Raw genomic sequence first — 18,452 nt, forward strand, 5'->3', positions numbered from 1 at the left:
AGCAAATTAGCTCGTTGAAGTGGCAATGGTGGCAGGTGGCTGTTGGGGCCGAAAGGTTCTCGAATGGAGACCGCGAATGATGATGATGATGATGATGATGTATTTTCTGTTGACTTTATAGTTTAAGAGGCAAAAGTAGTTGAGTAACTGAACTATCGGTAAAGATCACCTCATATTCTTAAAACTACCCTTAGTGTCCTTCCCCAGTAAGCCTTGTAAGTTATTTTGAATTGACTTTGTTTCTCAAGCTTGCAGGTGGTGACCTTGTCAAGGTCCGCCCGGATTGCTACCACCATCTGGCTCGCTAATCCTGCCGTGAAGCAACAGTGCTTGCACTGTTGTGTTCCGGTGTGGAGAGTAAGACAGCCGATGAAATTACTGGCACTTGAGGTATCCCATCTTAGGCCTCTTGGTATATAGGTTGGCAACGCATAAAAAAAAGCTTTCATATTTAGTAAAGATCTGTAATTTTAGATCTCAGCCGTTACGAGAATAAAACTGCATTATAGGCGTGCAGCTAATTTGCAACCTGTGTGCCGGATTGGAACTGCACGCTGACTGCAAGCAACTATTCAGGCAGTTTATTGTTTTGAGGCAGTTATGTTAACTGCAAAAGAACTGAGTTTAATCTGCACTATTGCACCAAAAAAGCAACTAAAACACAGCGCTAAGTTAGAGCCTAAATTGTAACGGCCTGGCTGATTTAGTATTAATGGTGTGTGATGTGGCAACACTTGTGTGAATGAGATAGAGGCAGTCTGCTTTAATGATGTTAGTGAATTTAGTAGCTACAGGGTACTACAGCCAATGCCAACCGAATAGCCCAGCGAATGGAGAACCTGACTTTGAAGCTACAAAGAAAGGTTCGGTCTATGAGAGATATTTTGTATAAAAAAAAATATTATGAGGGAGTGACGGAGATGAAGCAGTGACAAGTCCAACGAACGAGAGAGAAAGTTTATTAAAGAACGTGAATAGAATACAAATTGATTACGCGTACATTACTGGTCACGAGTATTCCAGCGGGGGGTGGAAAGATCCGAGTACTAGACTCGTATAGTATACAGTGTAATAGACTCAACTGGAGGGTGAGAGCGCATAGCGTGCATTGCTGAGTTCCTACCTTTGATAACAAGACAATTTCTTGGGTCCCTATATATAAACACTCACCGGCGGACAAGCGTTAGCGAGTTTGAACCTACAGCCAGCGCCATCTGTTGGTCGCCCGCGCAGGTCTAACTATGCAATTCCGCTGCTAGCGCCATCTGGCGGCGTATGGTGTTACAATATATGTTTGTTCTCAAGTCTTGTATGTATGTAAACTCTTTATTGCACATAAAAATAAAATGACAAGAAATACAAATACACAGAGAGGAGAGCAAAGGCGAGCTTATGTACGAGTGTTATGGGCGAGTCTTGTGTGTTTGATATGTAGGTATCTCATAGTAACATTGACGAGCTTAATCTGTGTAATTTTTTGTTTAATGGTGCTCCCACATTGGCTGTTATAAGTGTTCTATAACGTTATAAAACATTTGTTTTCTAACATTGTATAACAAATTGTAACGAATTTTAAACATTGTTATCATGTTATATAACTTTTAAAATGTTATACAACAAATTGCAAATGCAATTGTTATAATAATATACGAGTATAACATTTTTATACCAATGCGGGAGCGTTTTAAACATTTAACAAGTTGTAACAAACGTTATTTAAAGTGTTAAAGACAATGTTATTGTGTTTTATACCGTTATATAACATGTATAACAGCCAATTTGGGAGCACCATAATTGACAATATAAAAATTTGTGAACAATATAATTTATTCTGATTAACTTACGTACTTTTAATTAATATTTTTGGAACATTAGCATATTAGGGCACAAAATAATTAAAATAAAAACGTGTGACGCAGACGCAACAGTTATATGATTTTATATGTTTGTTATATATGTTGCAATATATTTTTATCAACCGGCGACTGTACCTACGTACGTGACTGCGGTCGCCCTACTTAAAAAATACATTTTGATTTACCGTCGCGTTGTTACGTGTTAATGTTCTTCGTGTTAAACAAATTTTATTGCTATGAAATGTATTCAATTATTTAATGAGTGAAGCCTTTAACAGTTATTTGTAAGTTGTATTTATTCAACGAACATCTGCAACAATGTTGCTTAAACTCTCGCGAGACATTGTCTTCTCTTAACTAGGTTAGCTGGAAGAGATCCCTTTTTAGGGATAAGCTCGCCTTCGTTTTGTACTCTGTGTATTTGTATTTTTTATTTGTGTGCAATTAAGAGTTCACATACATATTAATAATATACCTAACTAAATTAATCGATTCCATTCACGATAACGACCTATGAAAAAGATCATCCGAAAAAAACGAAACAAGTTTGTCCATTCCTGGCTTGGAGGGTGTTATAAGTTTGAACGCTATGTGTGTCTGTCTGTCTGTGTTTCTGTCAGTGGCACCGTATGAATGTGGTTTTTTTTTATTTGAAAGCAGGTGTTCTAGCAATGGTTCTTAGACATGTTTCATTAAAATCGGTTTAGCCGTTTTTGAGATATTGAACTTGAAATTGACAAAGTCAGGGGTTTTCCAACTTTTTGTTGGTTAGGTTATTTAGTAATTTTAAAAATATTTGAAGCCGTGCATGGTGGCCTAGTGGGTTGAGCCATCGCCTCTCAAGCAGAGGGTCGTGGGTTCAAACCCCGGCTCGCACCTCTGAGTTTTTCGAAATTCATGTGCGGAATTATATTTGAAATTTACCACGAGCTTAGCGGTGAAGGAAAACATCGTGAGGAAGCCTGAACAAACCAGCGAAGCAATTCAATGGTGCGTGTGAAGTTCCCAATCCGCACTGGGCCCGCATGGAAACTATGGCCCAAGCCCTCTTGTTCTGAGAGGAGGCCTCTGCCCTGCAGTGGGACGTATAAAGGCTGGGATGATGATTATAAATATTTGCAACTATTATAAGGTAAACTATTCTTGAAATGCTAATGCCTGATATTGCTAACGACATAAAATTCAAGATAGTAACTGCTGGGACAGTAGCTAGCACTCGGGCTTCTACCTTATTCAAAAACTATCATCATATCATACTTTAAAACATCGTTAGTTTTGTTAAAGTTCTGTGATTCCACTAAGTTCTCAAAAATTACGTGGGAGGGTGCGAAGTGCTAGGTGGGGGTAATGAAATCTATCGCAGCGCTCATAGTGGCAAAAAGAAGAAATAACATTAACAAAGCAATTTGTATAGACTTTAACTACCTAATTTTAGTAATAGATGTTTGTGTTATGATGCGAGCTTGAATTATTGAACACTGTCCCTGTTTTGTTCTTAATTCCTCTATATCTCGGACATGTCCAGCAACAATTTTCCTTATGAAACGGTTTGTGGTTGAAATTTTATATTGAATGATACTCAAAAAACCGGTGTTCAAAGTGATACTCATTTTGAACTGAAAACGATATTTAATTTATTACTGGCGATATAAGAACAATTATATAATTTTACTTTTATTCAAAGAAACCAATAAGATAGCTTTATCTTTTCGTTTTACAGTAAAAGTACAACTAAACATGGTAAACAAACCCTGACATAACGAAAATAAAACACACTTTTTGAATAAATTTTACTTACCTCATTAAATTTGATTTTAATGATCAAAAATGAATTCACAACCTTTTGTCCATCCAAATCACGGTATCGCAGTAACTTTGTATTATAAATTAATACGTTATAGGTTTGTTTTTTGTCACAATGTCGCGATGAAATTTCAAAACGTCAGAGCATCAGTGCCAAAAAAGTTGCGGACGCTAGGTGGCGCTGATGTCGTGCACAGAGCCAATAGATTTCATTCACTTTGTGACTTTCTGACAAATATCTTTCAGCGCATTCTTCTTGGCGATGATAGTCTTTCCGAAATACTTAATATAAATAATAGTGCAACGTAAAAGAACCCTTTGCGGCCTAGGTACTTACAGAATAAACGTTCTGTTTTTTTTTTTGGTGTTGTATTCTGACGCTTCAGTGTTACTTTCTTTGGTTTCAGGTTAAAATGATCGCGCCTCGTCGTGCGTCATGGACCAAGCATTTGAGGTCGATGGCATGAACAGGCACTACCATGGTGGGCCACTGGCTGGCTGCCATCCCCCTGCTCCTTGTCCTGCATCACATAGAAATGAGACCAGAAGACGACATCCTCAACCCTCGGCACCATCACCGCCACCGCCACAAAACTGACCACATATCCCTTGACACTTTCGACACATTCAAAGACATTTTCGACCCCATCACCTTCAAAGATGACACTAGATATTTAGACCGGAATTTAGTTTACGATATAGTTCTAAATGAGAATGAGAGGAAATATGACTGGATGAACATGTCAAACGATCAAGTTGGTGAAATGAAGGATAAGAAACATCATCCACATTGGCCTATAAAGAGGGAGGCTGTCATCGAAGGGGAATTAGTTCTAGGGGGTTTGATGATGGTTCATGAAAGGTCAGATAATATGACATGTGGGCCGGTCATGCCACAAGGAGGGGTGCAAGCCTTGGAGACCATGCTGTATACTCTGGATATTATTAACAAAGACTTGAAGCTGATACCAGGAGTCACCCTGGGTACTCATATCTTGGATGACTGTGATAAAGACACGTATGGACTGGAGATGGCTGTGGACTTTATTAAAGGTATTTTTAATATTTGTAATTATATATCGTTTATTCGTCTAGTTTGCATGGAAGCCCGCAATGAATAATCGTATCGTTTCTGTAAAATTGGGTGCCCAAAATGAGAGATCGGTTGGAGTTTTTTGGAGTTTTTACTTCGAAGCTAATTTCAATGGAACAGTGACAAACAAACTTAAAACCTTATTTACATTGATTCGCGATACTAGCGCCACCACATTTTTGTGTTTTATTCTTTAACTAATGAGGTGCATGGATGTCAACGGGCATCGATCATTTTTATTAATTAGCAAGCTATCTAGTTCAGCAGATGAACTATAGATGGCGCTGTATCGAACAGTTTCTAACACTAATATATGTTTTTAACCCCCGACGCAAAAAGAGGGGTGTTATAAGTTTGACCGCTAAATGTGTCTGTCTGTCTGTGGCACCGTAGCTCTTAAATGGGTGGACCGATTTGAATGCGGTTTTTTTTATTTGAAAGCAGGTTTTTTAGCGATGATTCTTAGATATGTCTTCTCAAAATCAGTTTAGCCGTTTTTGAGATATCGAACTTTGAAGTGACAAAGTCGGGGGCTTTCCAACTTTTTGTTGCTTAGCTTATATTGGAAAGACATGACATGACTATAATCATTGTATTGGCTACCCACGAAAATGATTTGATTTCATGGTTTTATGGACTCAAAAGAGAGGTGCCATAATTAAGACGTCAATTCCAGTCTGTCTATCTGTGTGGCTTTGTAGGTACCATCAGCCAAATATGTGATCGGATTATACGAGGTTTATGCCATTATTGTTCCTTCCTATTCGCGATTCTGCACAAAATAAATTCCACACAGCTGAATTTGATCACATGCGTAATGCTTCACAGTCATTATTTCTACGCAGTCTTGTTTCTTCCTATTCGCGATTTCTGGACAATATGAATTCCACACAACTGAATTTAATCACATACGTAATGATTCACAGTCATTATTTCTACGCAATCTTGTTTCTTCCTATTCGCGATTCTGCACAATATGAATTCCACACAACTTAATTTACTCCTGCGTTATACTTCACGATACTATCTTTATCTTTTATTCTATCTATTTTCTATGAATCTTGTTTCTTCCTAGTCGCGTTTATAAATTTAAAAAAAAAACAGACTGCGTGAGTCGCTTTTCCGCGGTAAAATTATCATGGTCGCGAGCTTTAAGTTATGTGAACGGACACCTTGAGACGAAGCTTCCCGAAGGCAGCAGCAGCCTAAATAAAATAATAATATTAAACAGGGACGATTGAAATTAAAAAAAAAATTATTCTCCGCCCCAATTTTGTCCGGGTTCGATTCCCGTTATGTATGAGATTTTTAAAAAAATAATTACAGAATCGTGAAGTATAACGCATGTGATTAAATTCAGTTGTGTGGAATTCATATTGTGCAGAATCGCGAATAGGAAGAAACAAGATTGCGTAGAAATAATGACTGAATATCATTACGTATGTGATTAAATTCAGTTGTGTGGAATTCATATTGTGCAGAATCGCGAATAAGAAGAAACAAGATTGCGTAGAAATAATGACTGTGAAGCATTACGCATGTGATCAAAATTCAGGTGTGTGGAATTTATTTTGTGCAGAATCGCGAATAGGAAGAAACAATAATGGCATAAACCTCGTATAATCCATGTGATCTACCACCCTAAAGTTGATAATCGTTTGCATGTCATAAAACAATAATTCCAATAGACGTGTCTGTCAACTTGAAAGTTCGACTTTAGCGACATATTAATTTGATAGGAACTTGTTTAAAAATTTATAGACCACTTATTTGGCTGATGGTACATGTACGGTCACGAGCGTTATAAAGGACCCATTTCGTGAAAAAATTCTTTGAAATGTCATACAAAATGACAGATATTCGATCTTAAGTGGGTCCCCAATTAACGCTCGTGACTGCAGCTCTAAATGGATGAACCAATTTAAATGTGGCTTTTTTACGTGAAAGTAAATTTCAAATATAGCTATGTCGCATAAAATCGGTGCAGCCGTTTTTAAGATATTGAACTTTGAAATAACAATATTGGTAGTTTTGCAACTTTTTTAAGTTGATTAGATTATTGCTTAATTCATAAAGATTCTCCAATGAATAATCTACTTAATGGCCTAGACAGACACTTCTTTACGCTCAGCCCAAATCCAGACAGTGGTTCTCTTTATAGTACTTTATAGTCGGACTCGCGCACGATATTAGACATTAGCAAAAAAACACGTTTGTGAATATTTCAAGACCTGTTTCCAATTACCTGTTGCCGTTATTAATATCCAGCAAATGTTTTTGGATAGAACCCCAAAAAACAATAAATTAAAAAAATCTAAAACCCCGAATGCCTTAAAAAATACTAAAAAGAAGAAAACAAGCCTAGTGGGCTAGAACTTTGTTCAGTAGCTAACTTAAAGTTCATCAGTCGGGACCCATTAGCTAAGAATTTTTGAGCGTCACGATTTAAATGGGTTCCGACTGTTGAACTTTAAGTTAGCTACTTAACAAAGTTCTAGCCCACTAGGTTTGTTTTCTTCTTTTTAGTATTTTTTAACGCAGTCGGGTTTTTAGATTTTTTTAATTTATTGTTTTATTTCACACTTTTCTGTGAAAATGGTATATTAAAATGGTTATAACCCATATATTTTTAGAATGGGCTAATTATTAGCTTTCATTTGATACCCCACTTGGTAGGTTTGAATAAAAAACATTTTTTGAAAACTTACAATTTGGCGCCAAAAATCCGCCATTTTGATTTTTTAAGAATTAAATGTACCCAGTATCACTCGCGTCATTAAGACGAATCTAATGACGTATCATTTATGAAAATCGGTTAAGCCGTTGAGTAGTAACGAGAGGACATAGGAATAGACATACAAACATACTTACATACATACGCGTCAAACACATAACCCTCCTCGCAGTCGGGTAAAAAAGGAATAACAATGCATTTTATGAAATGTCCTCGTAATAGATGGTTCCGTGACGGGAAGCCACGGACATAAATCCTCATTAAAATACCGTTTGCATTTGGCCTAATTCAAAGTGAACAAGAATGTTTTGGCACACAAACTTATTAACTACTAAAGTTTACCCGCGGCTTCGCACGCTTAAACTATTCGATCTAGTAGTACCTGACATTTGAAATTCCGGGATTTTACAAACTTCTTCTGGTAATTCCCAAAATTTAGATCACTGTCTTTATTGAGGTTGTGTCAAGAACAACTATCCAAAATTTCAATACTCTAAACCCAGCGGTTAAAATTTCAAGATTTCATCCCTATCCCGTGGGAATATCGGGATAAAAAGTAGCTTAAATGTGCTATTGCAGACGTCCAGCTACCTACATCCCAAAATTTCATGATTCTAAACCCAGCGGTTATTATTTTGAGATTCTATCCCTATCCCGTGGGAATATCGGGATAAAAAGTAGCCTATATGTTAGTCCAGTGTAAATATTACCTAAATCCGTTCAGTAGTTTTTGCGTGAAAGAGTAACGAACATACATCCAAACAAACATCCATCCATACAAACTTTCGCGTTTTAATTAGTAAGAGCAAGCTAAGATTACCAGTTAGTACTCGTAGTAAAAAATCAGTGAAGAATGCACAAAAGCAGCGAACAATTTTCATCGAGTACGATTCCAAAACAGCCGACCGATACTTGAGAGCCCGCAAATTTTAACCATTCAATCTGGCACATTGCCAGTGCAGCTGCTAAAGAACGTCGTTCCTACTTAAAACATAAATGCCAAAGTTTGTGAGTGTGTGCGAGCGTTCATGTGTGTTTGTTACTGTTTCAAGTTACGACTGGAGAGATTCGGATGAAGTTTGGAACACAGATATATAGCTATCTCTGGAACAATATAAGCTACTTTAAATCCTGATATTCCACGGGATCTGTCTAAAATTCCAATTCACTGGTTAATCTTAACACTCGTAACTCGGACGACAAGGGAAAATTGCATAGTTCCCGCGGGATAGAGATAAACGCACCCTACGCGGTTGGAGTCCCGAGCAACTGTCTAGTTATTTTAAAATAAACAATCTCCTGTACCTTCATGGTGGTCGCTCCGTCATTGGAGATGACAGCCTTCCCGTTGTGATCCACGATCAGCTTGTCCATGCCACGAGGGCCGAGCGTCGTGCGGACCTGAAAACAATCGTAAACTAACAAACACAAACCCATAACAAACTAAGTACTAGCGACTTGACACTAATCGTCCGCTCCAATTGCTCCTGTCATGAAAGTAAGATCTTTTTGCGCAGAGACAATTTTGGTAACGTAAATATTTAGCGAGTCGTCCCGTACAAAGAAAGTAAATCTTTTGTGGGAGATTGCGTGAGATTTTACTATAAAGTCCCCGTTAAAGCATAGAAATCGCTGCACAACTCTTTTAAACAATGCATAAAGAGTGCACTCCTGAAGAAAGCATACTATAAAGTTTAGGAGTACTTAACTGATGATGAGACCTGGCCAAGACCGAAAACAGAAAATAATTGATGTGATGTGCGTGTGTTTGTAATGTGAAGTGTGACTTGGCAGTATGCCAGTGCAATTTGCGCCTGGTTATATATATTGTATGTATGTATGTACTCTTTATTGTACAAAAGAAAAGAAACAAAATACAAGAAATATTGTAAATTTGCTTTGATTTGCTGGCTTTCATAGTTTTGAGAACTGTAATTTAACTTTCTAACAAGTTTTTTGCGGCACTTTCTTCTTGCCAATGATGGTTTTTCGAAAAGCGCTGGTAATATAAAGTGTCATGTTAAAAAATTTGCACCCTGCTTACATAAGAAACGTTTTGATTTTTTTACAAGCTTTTATTTAGTTTCACCTGTCCCGTTGTCTGTCTGTCTGTCTGTCGATCTGTCTGTCTGTCTGTCTGTAGTCAAATCTTGCAAGTTAAATTTGATAAACTTCCAGTAGTCAGATTGACTTGAAATTTGGAATACTTATGTAGATCGCGTGACAATACAATAATCTAGTAGTGACATCCTGGTAGTCCAGCCAGGATCGTCTCCGCAGGACCGAATTTAACTCTTCTACGATTAATAGCATCGACTTGAAATTTGGTATGCAAATGTAGTTTGGGAAAAAGTACAGTCAGCAAAAAAAGCTTGTATTAAAAATGATTTTTTTTATGGTTAGGTCATTAACCTGTCCTCTCCCAGAGGCACAAATTTGTGCCCAAATTCCTTTGATCCTGTTATCCTGGGAGATGACAGATTAAAGGTAGTGAGGCCGCTGTGCTATTTTGGGAGTTCTCATAAGAATTTAGTAAATTCCCGTAATTTGCAGCCGACTATTTTTTAGGGCTCAGTAGCCTTAAGGGCCAAAAGTACTAGGACTTTTTGTTTACTTGTTTTAGATTTGAAAATTTAACAATTTGTGGCGCTTTACTAGAGTTGGGTCGTGCAGTCAGGAATAACCCATTAAGGAAGACTGAGAAGGAAGAACCCAGTCATATATGTATAGACTCTCATAGGCTAAAAAACCTGACTGCACGTACCCAACTCCAGGGAATTCGAAGCTCCAGGGAGCTTCAAAACAACTATTAGTCCTAAAGGGTTACGCGAGCGAAGCCTACGATAAATTCTATTAAGTCTAATTTGTTTCAGGTTCGATTAGCAACATAGATGACGCAGAATTTGCTTGCAATGCTACTGCAGTGAGGAAGGTTATATCAGGAGTGGTTGGCGCGGCATCAAGCGTCACTTCAGTACAAGTTGCCAATCTGCTGCGGCTCTTCAGAATACCACAGGTATTTTGCTACTATTTCATTAATTTTGCTTGGAGTTACTCAGCGAACTCCGTAAAGGGCTATGCTCGGGGTTTCTCTTCAGAATCAAATCAGAAAGGAGGAGATACGTATATTTTTTTTTTTTTATTTGACTGGATGGCAAACGAGCAAATGGGTCTCCTGATGGTAAGAGATCACCACCGCCCATAAACATCTGCAACACCAGGGGTATTGCAGACGCGTTGCCAACCTAGAGGCCTAAGATGGGATACCTCACGTGCCAGTAATTTCACCGGCTGTCTTACTCTCCACGCCGAAACACAACAGTGCAAGCACTGCTGCTTCACGGCAGGATTAGCGAGCAAGATGGTGGTAGCAATCCGGGCGGACCTTGCACAAGGTCCTACCACCTTATCTTACCACGTAGATGAACGCAAGTTAATTAACTCGTTGAAGCAGCACTGGGCAGGCCATGTAGCACGGAGATACGATGGCCGTTGGTGCCGAAAAGTTCTCGAAGGGAGACCGCAGATCGGCAAGCGCAGCGTAGGACGTCCACCAATGAGACGGGTAGTAAACCTTGTCGTGCATAGTGCATATTTTACCCAATCTACGCACTGCGTGCCTATAAAATATTTGTAATCGTGCAGTTTTGCATACTCGTAGCTTGACTGCACTAGTTCGAGGAGTAAACTTATTGAGTCCATTTTATTTTAAACAAGTACCTATAAGCCGGTGATAGTAATCAGAAATTCAGTTCTATTTAATTAGACTTCTGCACCAAATAAGCCAGATTAATTGTTATTAGATGCAGTAGTGTTAATTGACGTCGTAGTCAGTTTGCATAATTGATCATCATAATCATGTTTGATCCTAGCGAGACTGCTGATTGCAGCTAATAAGGGTTTCTGGAATAGGCTAGTTAACGTTATCTAGCGATATTCCTGTCGGAAAACGATCATACCTATTCATACCTATTTTTCTAGGATTTCTTCATCTTCTCTAAAGTCATTACTTTTATTCCATTTGAATCCAAATTGCCAGAAGCACTACAACATTGTTTAATCTACCAACAACGGTAAGCATGGCATCTATGAAAAAATTTTTAACCACATTCAAAATATATTTACAAGGGTACTAATACCGGTCGTCTGTTGAGATAATTCTAATTCATTTTAAGGCATTCAACAAAGAATAAAACGAATTCACCCGCCGTATGTAAGCAACGGATTTTAATACGGTTTTCTCCAATAGAGAAAACGATTCAAGAGAAACAAAGTAATGTATAAGAACAACTGACAGAACGCCATCCTTAACTTCAACAAGAACACACACCGCGTTATAACAAGACTTGATACAGTCAAACTTCTTGCTTTCCATGCTCCATTTAGCGAAATAAACGGGCGCCGTCATTCACCATATTCCGTGATATTGATCGGTTCTAAGCGACGTTATATGAATTAATGCCGGTGCGGTAACCTGAATTGTTGACAATCGTATTAGCAAAATAAATTGAATTCGTTTTCGTTCGTCGAGTGTAAATTGATTTACTTAAGTTTCTGGGCGCGTCATGGTAAGGGAGCTCGTCGTTGACTGTTATATATTGCCAGTTAGAATCTGAGGGATTGAGCTTTATCAGACAATACACAAATTTAACCGGTGCTCTTCTTTGTCCGATACTCTTGACGGAGCAGTGGTTGTCAAGTAGCACGGATAGTTTCCTGAGTAAGTAAAACATACTATTCTATTTAGGTTTTAACCCAACAAACTACAAATGGGTCTAGTTAGATTGAAAATACAAACTGAAATATAGATGCACAGAAAAACCAGAAAAATAAGACCATCACTGGGAATCGAACCCAGGTCCTCGGTAATCCGTACCGCGTGCTATACCGCTACACCACTGATGGTCAAAAAAAAAATACAAAAAGATTCCAAAAAACCAATCTTAATGAAGTTAGATTATTTAAAAATATTAGACACTGTTCTGATTATGTTTTTTAGGATTCCGTAGTCAACTTGTCACGTTAGGGCTGGTCCACAAATTTAAAGTTGCTCAACGTGCTATGGAAAGGGCTATGCTCGGAGTTTCTCTGAAAGATAGAATTCGTAACGAAGTGATCCGACAGAGAACCAAAGTTATCGACATAGCCCACCGCATTAGCACGCTGAAGTGGCAATGGGCCGGCCGTATAACCCGAAGAACCGATAACCGTTGGGGTAGACGAGTTCTTGAGTGGAGACCACGGATCGGCAAACGTAGCGTAGGACGTCCTCAGACTCGGTGGAGCGATGATCTTCGCAGGGCGGCTGGCAAGAGCTGGATGAGAGTAGCCGAGGATCGTGCTCAGTGGCGTGCCATGGGAGAGGCCTATGTCCAGCAGTGGACGAACATAGGCTGATGATGATGATGATGATGAGTCAACTTATAGTTTCGCATGTCTGTCCGTCTGTCTGTCTTTATGTCTGTATGTCTGTCCGTCCGCGGCTAAGCTCAGAGACCTTTAGTACTAGAAAGATGTAATTTGGTATGAATATACATATCAGTCACGCCGACAGTGGTAAAATAAAATAAAAAAAATTAAGGGTACCTCCCATAGACGTAAAGTGGGGATGAATAAGTTTTCTCGACTAAGTGTGGGGTATCGTTGGATAGGTCTTTTAAAAGGTGTTCCCTTCTTTCGCAGACAGAAATTTCATAGAATTTCGTTTCGCAGAAAATGTTTTTATAATATTTGGTCCTTGTATTTTTACTTCGAATATTATTGTTTCAACGACTATTTGCTTGAATGAAACATATTTAATAGAAAAACTTTTCAATGAATCTTTATAATCTCACTTTATTATTTATCAAATTTATCAAATTGTAGATTTTTTTTAACAAATATTGTTTGTTCGATAAAATATATTAAACAGGCTAGAAGTTGCTACCAGAAAGTTTGGTAAGGTTAGGTTAGGTTAGAACAGTGACCTAGTCAGAAACGACTCGCTACTAGAAAAGTAGGTTAGGTTAGAACTGCGACCACATCAGAAAACGAATTGCATGTTTTTCTTAGTAATAAGTTTTACTTCTAACTAAATAATATGAGAATAATGAATATTTGATTTGTTATTCTTTGATATGAATATCTAAACAAAAAAATATATTTGTAACAAAAATCAATGATTTAAATTTCTTCAAAGTAAGTGTTCTGCGTATTTATTATTCTATGAAACGATAATATGATAAAAAATGTCAGTTAAACGAAATTCTATTAAAATTTTGTCTGTAAAACAACGTACAACCCTTTTAAAACCATTGAGGGTTGTCAGGATGATATTTCGATTCAGTGATCTGTTTGCGAAATATTCAACTTTAAAGTGCAAATTTTCATTAAAATCGAGCGTCCCCCATATTCCGTACAAAATACGAAATCCTTAGAAAAATATCACTTAATTTTTTCGTGATGGCTACAGAACCCTATTTTGGGCGTGTCCGACACGCTCTTGGCCGGTTTTAATTTTAAATTAAACAAAGTATAATGCCACAACACTAGGGTACTTCCAACGACAGTACCTAAGTTTAATTCTCTGAAATGGAGCACGTACGTAGTACCGTTTCTGGGAGGGTTGTATTAGTTCCACTTTGCCCATACGCTGTATTGAGTGATTACGTTTCCCCCTAAGTAATTACGCATGTATCAGCATATAGGGGAAACCATAGAGTAGGTATATTTGATCGTGACATATTTGGAACAGAAGTGGTTTTGGATGTGGGGCAAATAATGTGACGATGACGCTTTACTATGGAATAAGTAAATTTGTTGCCTTCAAATCTAACTTTCGTTGAGCACATGTTCAACACACGTCCAGTTGATAGAAAACTGACATTTTGAATGTTTCTAAGACGTGTCAAAGTTTTTGTGCCAAAAGAACGGGGACGTATCTGAATATTATTATCGAAAATTACTCTTAGTATATCTTAATGTTAAAAAGTCGACGGTCAAAATATCGAAAGTAGGGTAGGTTCGATATTTTGATCGTCGATATTTTAATAATCGATATTTAATTCAATTGGCGATATTCAGCCGAAGAAAACACAAAATTAAATTTACTATTGCTCAAAGCTTTGCAAAGTTCACCAGCATCATCAGTATGTGTGAATTTGGGTTGTTAGTTCTCACGCGGGCCCAGTGCAGATTGGGAACGTCACACACACCATTGAATAGCTTCTTAGATTTGTGCACTTTTCATTCACCGTAAAACCAGTGGTAAATTTCAAATGTAATTTCACACATGAATTTCGAAAAACTCAAAGATGACTGAGCCCGGGCTTAAACCCACGATCCTCTGCTTGAGATGCCATAGGTCAAACTACTAGGCCACCACGGCTTTTTAAACCTAAGTAAAGTTAAAAATACAGCCTACTACAGGACATTCATGCAACCAACATGTCTGACTGAATTCAATATTTTCACAAATCTTAGTGTTTTAACTGATAAACCCCGAAATCTCACTGACCCGCAGACTAATGGATTATTAGAACGTTCTGTCAAAACTATGAAACCCTGCAATGGGTAGAATTGCTGCAGCCAGCAATTTATAATATCAACCATCAATCTTAGCTTACTTATTAACATTCAAGTGATTAATGTTCATAGATTTATTAATTTATTTGTGTACAAAATGCATTAGGGTATAATGTAAATAATACCGTCTGATGTGGTTGAAATTGAATTGGGGTGGAACGCGCGGTAATACCCGCAATATCTGATTATGGAGTCAAATGTCAGCAAGGTATTAATTGGTGCCAATTAATTACTGTATAGAATCAGGCATTCATTTATAGGCATCGATGTTTAAAAAAAATTGACAAACTTAGTTTACTCCTCGACGTGCGGTTAAGCAACGCAAAAGTCCATGAATATAAATATTTAATACTACGAGGCTGGAGAAGCAAATGAAATTCATCTATTTTATAGTGCTAATTACGAAGTATAGTAAGAAAAAGTATTCAGCAAACGTTTTCCCAACCGTTAAGACTTCTTCTTCTTTATTAGCCTGTAATGTCCCACTGCTGGGCAAAGGCCTCTACCTTGGATTTCCAACTCGTCCTGTTGGCACTTTTTGGCCAGGCCATGTTTGCCGCATGCACCCGGAAAGGTGGGCACAGGTCACCACTCAGTGGATGCCCCGCGATGGCTATCGGCACCGCGGCAGGCCAAGGCGGAGATGGCGGGATGACCTAGACGCGTTTTCCAGCGTTAAGACTATTTTCACAAATTTTTAATTACAATGTTTGATATTTTACAATTCGATTTCACCCACTTGTAATGGTCGGATAGACTGGATGATGTTTTTGGAAGGTGGGGACAGGAATGCGCAACAACAGAAGTTCAGACAACAAAAGATACAGCCTACAAAAATGCTTCTAATAAAAATATTTCCTGCAAAAACTTTTTTTTAATAATTGATCAGTGACTGACCTACCTCGTCTGACCGAAAGTGCAGATGGTTTTGCAACCCCCAAACGACTGATTAAAATTGCCCATTTTCTTCTCCAGGTCTCGTTCTTCTCTACGTCACCGGAGCTGTCCAACAAGGCTCGCTTCGAGTACTTCACGAGGACCATCCCTTCTGACCTGCACCAAGTGCGCGCCATGGTCGAGATCGTGAAGACCCTGGGCTGGAGCTACGTGTCTATCATCTACGAGGAGTCCAGCTATGGAATCAAGGTACCAATCTACTCCATCGATCTTGTAGTGTATTTTTCTCAAATCTTTGACATTGACACAAGCTAGTGACAGTTTACCACTTAACCACAGATAAAAAAACAAAGCAATGCTGGTGCTCAACATAACGCATGCAGATCAAATTCATGAAATAAGTATTGGTGTGGCACAACTACATTGAACTCTAATGTCATTAACCAAAATAGTGTGTAGTAATTTACATGTGGTAGAGCCTTACTGTAACCCGTTGCTGGCTGCAGTACGAATGGGCCGGCTCGACCGGTTTAGTACCACACTCCCACAGAATACCGGCGTGAAGTAGTCGTTTTGCTACTGTGTTTCCTACGGTGAGTGGGAGATCCGGAGGCCCAACTCCCCTCCCCCTTTTACTCCCCTCCCCTTCCCCCTCCTTTGTCCCCTCCCCTTTAGGCCGGCAACGCACCCGCAGTCCTAATTATGCTGTAGGTGTCCATGGGTGGCGGTGATCGCTTACCATCAGGATCAACCCCCATGCTCGTTTGCCAGCAATTTGATAAAAAAAATTGTTGAAAAAAATATTTTAACAAAGTAAAGAAATTCTGTGAAAAAACAACGAAATTAGTTTCTAATAATTGTCATTTTTATACAAAAAGAAGTTTTTTTTTTTAGACAATCCTAATTAGCGTTCTCTCAAAGACAGACTTGTGTGGAAAATACAAACTGAAATATAGATGCATAGAAAAACCAGAAAAATAAGACCAGCGCTGGGAATCGAACCCAGATCCTCGGCATTCCGTGCCACGTGCTATACCACTACACCACCACTGGACAGTGATACAGACACGAATTTCTCCTATGCACCACATATCTCAGCTTGTTTTGTTTTTTCTTATTTAGTCACTTAAGCAGCGACACTAGCGACATCTATGCTGTAGCCCTCATCGAGAAACTTTCAGCACCCCATTGGAACTAACCGCTCACCCGGGCAAGAGATGTCGTTATTAAGCAATCAAATTAGGATTGTTTTTATTCCAAATTTTTTTGTTACTTTTACGGTCGTCCCGTAAATAAAACCCATATCGAAAATACAAACTTAGACTTGTGTGGGTTGGGTGTTGGGCATCAAACAGTGCAACAGAAATTATGCATTAAAAGTCCTAGTTCACAAAACAAATCTTAAAAACAACCAGCTACTTCATTGTTACCATTTTCTTTGCAACCAACGCCAACTACATTAAACTTAATGTCCGCATAACGTGCTTGCAAACAGCTTTTCACGGGGTTTAATTTAATTGTAATTTACATTTTGAAACGGAATTTCACCAACTTTTTCGTTATGAAAGAACTATAAATTAATTTGTTGACTCGGCGAGCTCACAAAGCACAGCAGGGACTTTCATTGAAGCTGCGATAGCTGCAAACCACATCTTTCTGTTGGCTTAAAAGGAGGAATATAATTAATAATAGAAATGTGAAATTCTAGAGATATGTATATAGTGAATAATGTTTTTCATCTCTCCTGTTCGTAAAGTTTAAATTTCATGGATAGATAGCCGGGTGGAAAATTGCGTTTTCATCTCTAGGGTGGAAAGTATTTTTTTTTTAATTTTTACGATTAGCCACGTAGTCGAAGATAATTGAGTTACGTCAATGACACTTTTTTTTTCGCGTTTCGGCCTGGCCATTTAGATACAGGTCGTGACCAAGGAGCTTATATACCTACAACACTGGAGGTTGAACGCCGAACATCCGTTTGAAACAAGAAATTTGACTTTTATTATGTCATGAATATATTCCATCCCATCCCATTAGAATGACTCCATCCCTTTCTGAACCTAACTAAAGAAAGATCTTTAGTTAGGTTAAGAAAGGGATGGAAGTCATTCTTGAAATGTGGAAGAAAGAGATGGAATATATAAATCAGTAACAAAGGTCAAACTTTTTCGTTCGGCGTTCAACCTCCAGTTTTGTATTATATAAGCTTGTCTTGGTCGTGTCGTGACCAACTCGATTTTTTTTTATAGTCGGACGTGGCAAGTGGCCAGTGCGAAAAGGTTGGAGGTTAGATATCAGTAAATTTAATTTATTATTATTCCCTTCTTTTTTGTAGTAGGTATTTTACTTTCCTCACATTCGAAACGAAAAGTAGTGTCTAACTCGGGTGAAATTACCCATTTCCCCTCGAACTATTGGCGCTCTCACTTCGTTCGAGCGTCAGAAATATCTCGGGTGAAATGGGTCACTTTCCACCCTTGGTTATCAATCTACTATTTCCATCGTA

At 38.3% G+C, this 18,452-nt stretch overlaps 1 protein-coding gene across 1 annotated transcript in view; it reads left to right on the forward strand.

Moving 5' to 3' along the window:
- The first annotated feature begins 4,068 nt into the window (after window positions 1-4,068).
- The window catches only part of LOC141436681 (metabotropic glutamate receptor 2-like), a 62,910-nt gene continuing 48,526 nt past the window's right edge, over window positions 4,069-18,452 (forward strand). The window contains exons 1-3 of the mRNA XM_074099690.1: window positions 4,069-4,712; window positions 10,360-10,502; window positions 16,025-16,195. Of these exons, the coding sequence (XP_073955791.1) occupies window positions 4,139-4,712; window positions 10,360-10,502; window positions 16,025-16,195 (888 nt within the window). The 5' untranslated portion in view covers window positions 4,069-4,138. The remainder of the gene's footprint in view (window positions 4,713-10,359; window positions 10,503-16,024; window positions 16,196-18,452) is intronic.

Source organism: Choristoneura fumiferana, chromosome 17 (genome assembly GCF_025370935.1).
Source record: "Choristoneura fumiferana chromosome 17, NRCan_CFum_1, whole genome shotgun sequence".
Taxonomy (NCBI): Eukaryota; Metazoa; Arthropoda; class Insecta; order Lepidoptera; family Tortricidae; genus Choristoneura; species Choristoneura fumiferana.